The 2,489-nt window shown below is 40.9% G+C and overlaps 1 protein-coding gene across 1 annotated transcript; it reads left to right on the top strand.

Annotated features, from left to right (window-relative positions):
• The first annotated feature begins 1,437 nt into the window (after positions 1-1,437).
• LOC149228831 (uncharacterized) lies at positions 1,438-2,163 on the top strand. The gene has a single exon (XM_089380876.1). It carries the CDS (start codon positions 1,438-1,440, stop codon positions 2,161-2,163), a length of 726 nt encoding a protein of 241 aa, XP_089237002.1.
• The last annotated feature ends 326 nt before the right edge of the window (positions 2,164-2,489 follow it).

The raw sequence follows: 2,489 nt of genomic DNA, 5'->3' as shown, positions 1-2,489 counted from the left end.
TTAAGAGAAAATTCTAAGGTTCAGGTAGTGGAACATCACATCGAACATCAACAACAAGTCCTCCAACTCTTAAAGGATAACCTCGTGTTGGCACAAAATAGAATGAAACAACAGGCAGATCAACATCGCAGTGAAAGAAGTTTTGATGTAGGTGATTGGGTATTCCTACGGCTACAACCATATAAGCAAATGTCCCTAAAGCAAGCTAAGAAGGATAATAAATTATCACCAAAGTATTATGGTCCGTACAAGGTGTTGCAAAAGATTGGTACTATGGCATACAAATTGGAGCTTCCTGCAGCTTCTCGATTGCACCCAGTTTTCCATGTTTCATGTTTAAAGAAGGTTATAGGTGACAAGCTCCCAATTCAAACAATATTGCCAAAACTTGACGAGGAAGGAAAAATTATATTGGAATCGGAAGCAGTCACAGAAACAAGAACTCGACAGCTACGAAATCGATCAATTTCAGAGTATCTTATCAAGTGGAAGAACTTATCCGCTGAAGATTCCACATGGGAGGATGAGAATTTTATGCAGAAGTATCCAGAACTACTCAAGCGTTGAGGACAACACTTTTTTGAAGGAGAGGGGCATGTTGGGTCCCTATAATACTAGTGATTACCCCATTACTATTGTAGTTATACCCCTTATTTATATTGTTGTGCCCCTATTACCCCCATATTGTTATTTATGTGCCCCATAGAATCCCTCTATTGTTATTTTTGTGGCTTTATATTATTATTGTTAGGTCGGCTGGATTATATTGTGACTCCTTAGACTCCTATATATAGAAAGGAGGTTTTGTCATTTGTATCATCGAAGAATTTTTCATTTATGTAATGTAAAGGAGGTTGCCCCCTCGAAGAGGCTGAATTCTAAGGCGATGATCTATCTTTTCTATCTTTTCTTGAGCTGGTTTCATAACATAAGGACATAAGTTGATGGTGGTTTTTTGTCTACGTGATCAAGATGAAGGGTTCTGAGGTGGAAACGAGGGTTTGAAGCTCACGGATTCAATAGACCGAGGTACTAACTCTGGAGAAGAACAAGGCTAGAGCAGCAGAGCTCCACAAAAGGGGGCAAACTTTGACCCGACAAATGGAAAACGCGGGGTCCACTAGGACCCCATCATACAGACAAATAATGATGAACAAGAAGACAACACAGGATGGGGTGCAGTTAGTAGGGTATCAAAATTCAGATCAGGAAAATCCAACTAGCAAGGGGAAGAGGAAAAATGAAGGTAATAATACTAAAAAACTGAAGGAAAAGGATGAAAGCAAAAGTACAGAGAGTAGAGACAGCAAGAATCCAACCCAAGGACGTTTCTCTCATGGAAACAAACTAGAGAAGGAGCAAGCAAGAGCAGAGGAAGAGGTTCTAAATTAGGATAAATAGGAACAAAGGGGAATGACATCAACACTCAACCGAAAAATGAAGCATGATCCGTGTAAGCCCAAAGCCGCAGAAACCCTAAGGGTTGTGATATCGGATCTGGAGATTCAGTCATACCGGGATCACATGGTCGAACATGTAGTGATATGCAGGTTCATGGGGTTCTGGCCAACAGAACGGGCTCTGTGTCAGTGGATAAAGCAACAGTGGAAACCCAGAGGTGATGTAAGACTGCACTTGGGAGCTAAGGGTTTCTTTACTGTGGTTTTTTCCAATTTAGAAGACAAGGATCGGATCTTCGATGGAGGGCCTTATTTCTTTGCCTCCGCGGGTCTTTACATAAGGCCATGGAAACCCAACTTCGTACCAGAAAAGGAAACCTTCAAGCAGGTACCAGTTTGGATACGCCTTTTTTCCCTACCGATTGATTATTGGGGACATGCAGCTCTAAAACAAATAGGTAATAAGCTAGGGACCTTCATCAAGGCCTCAGAAGTGACATTGCAAAAAAGGTATACCTCTTGTGCCAGAATCTGCGTGGAAATGGATGTGTCGGGAGCTTTGCATGAGGGCCTATGGCTAGAATACAGAGACGAGGATTATTTCCAAGCCATAGACTATGAGCAAATCCTGTTCCGCTGTAGAAAATGTCATGAGAATGGTCATTTAATTAGAGAATGCTCACTGAACAAAGAAGCAGGGGATAACAAGGATCACAAAGGAGAGAAGAACAAGGAAATCTTCACCAAATCAAAAGCTAAATAGAGAGCAAATAGAAAACGCCAAACCAAGGCAAACACTTCACAAGGCAATATGAGAAATGCTTTCAAAGTTTTGGAAACCAAGACGGAATCAGAGGACAACATTAAAGAACAAGAAACCACGACAATAAGCAAATCTACAACAATGCCAAATTTGAAAGAACCAGAGGTGAACCCTTTGAGTATCATTCTCTAGGTTCAAGAAACAATAGAGGGGGTTGAAGAAGACTCAGAAATGTTCACCAGTGAAATTAGGATCGAAGATATGGAATTAAGTGATATACTAGAGCAAGAAGGTATGGACCTACCAAACATGGTTGATAATTGGAA

Source organism: Pinus tabuliformis, chromosome J, assembly GCF_031772625.1.
Source record: "Pinus tabuliformis cultivar Carrire ecotype Pingquan chromosome J, CPIR1, whole genome shotgun sequence".
NCBI lineage: Eukaryota > Viridiplantae > Streptophyta > Pinopsida > Pinales > Pinaceae > Pinus > Pinus tabuliformis.
This window is presented reverse-complemented; position numbering and strand designations above follow the sequence as displayed.

Excerpts from the sequence above, each read along its gene's own strand:
- LOC149228831 (XM_089380876.1), top strand. The coding sequence starts at position 1,438 with ATGAAGCATGATCCGTGTAAGCCCAAAGCCGCAGAAACCCTAAGGGTT.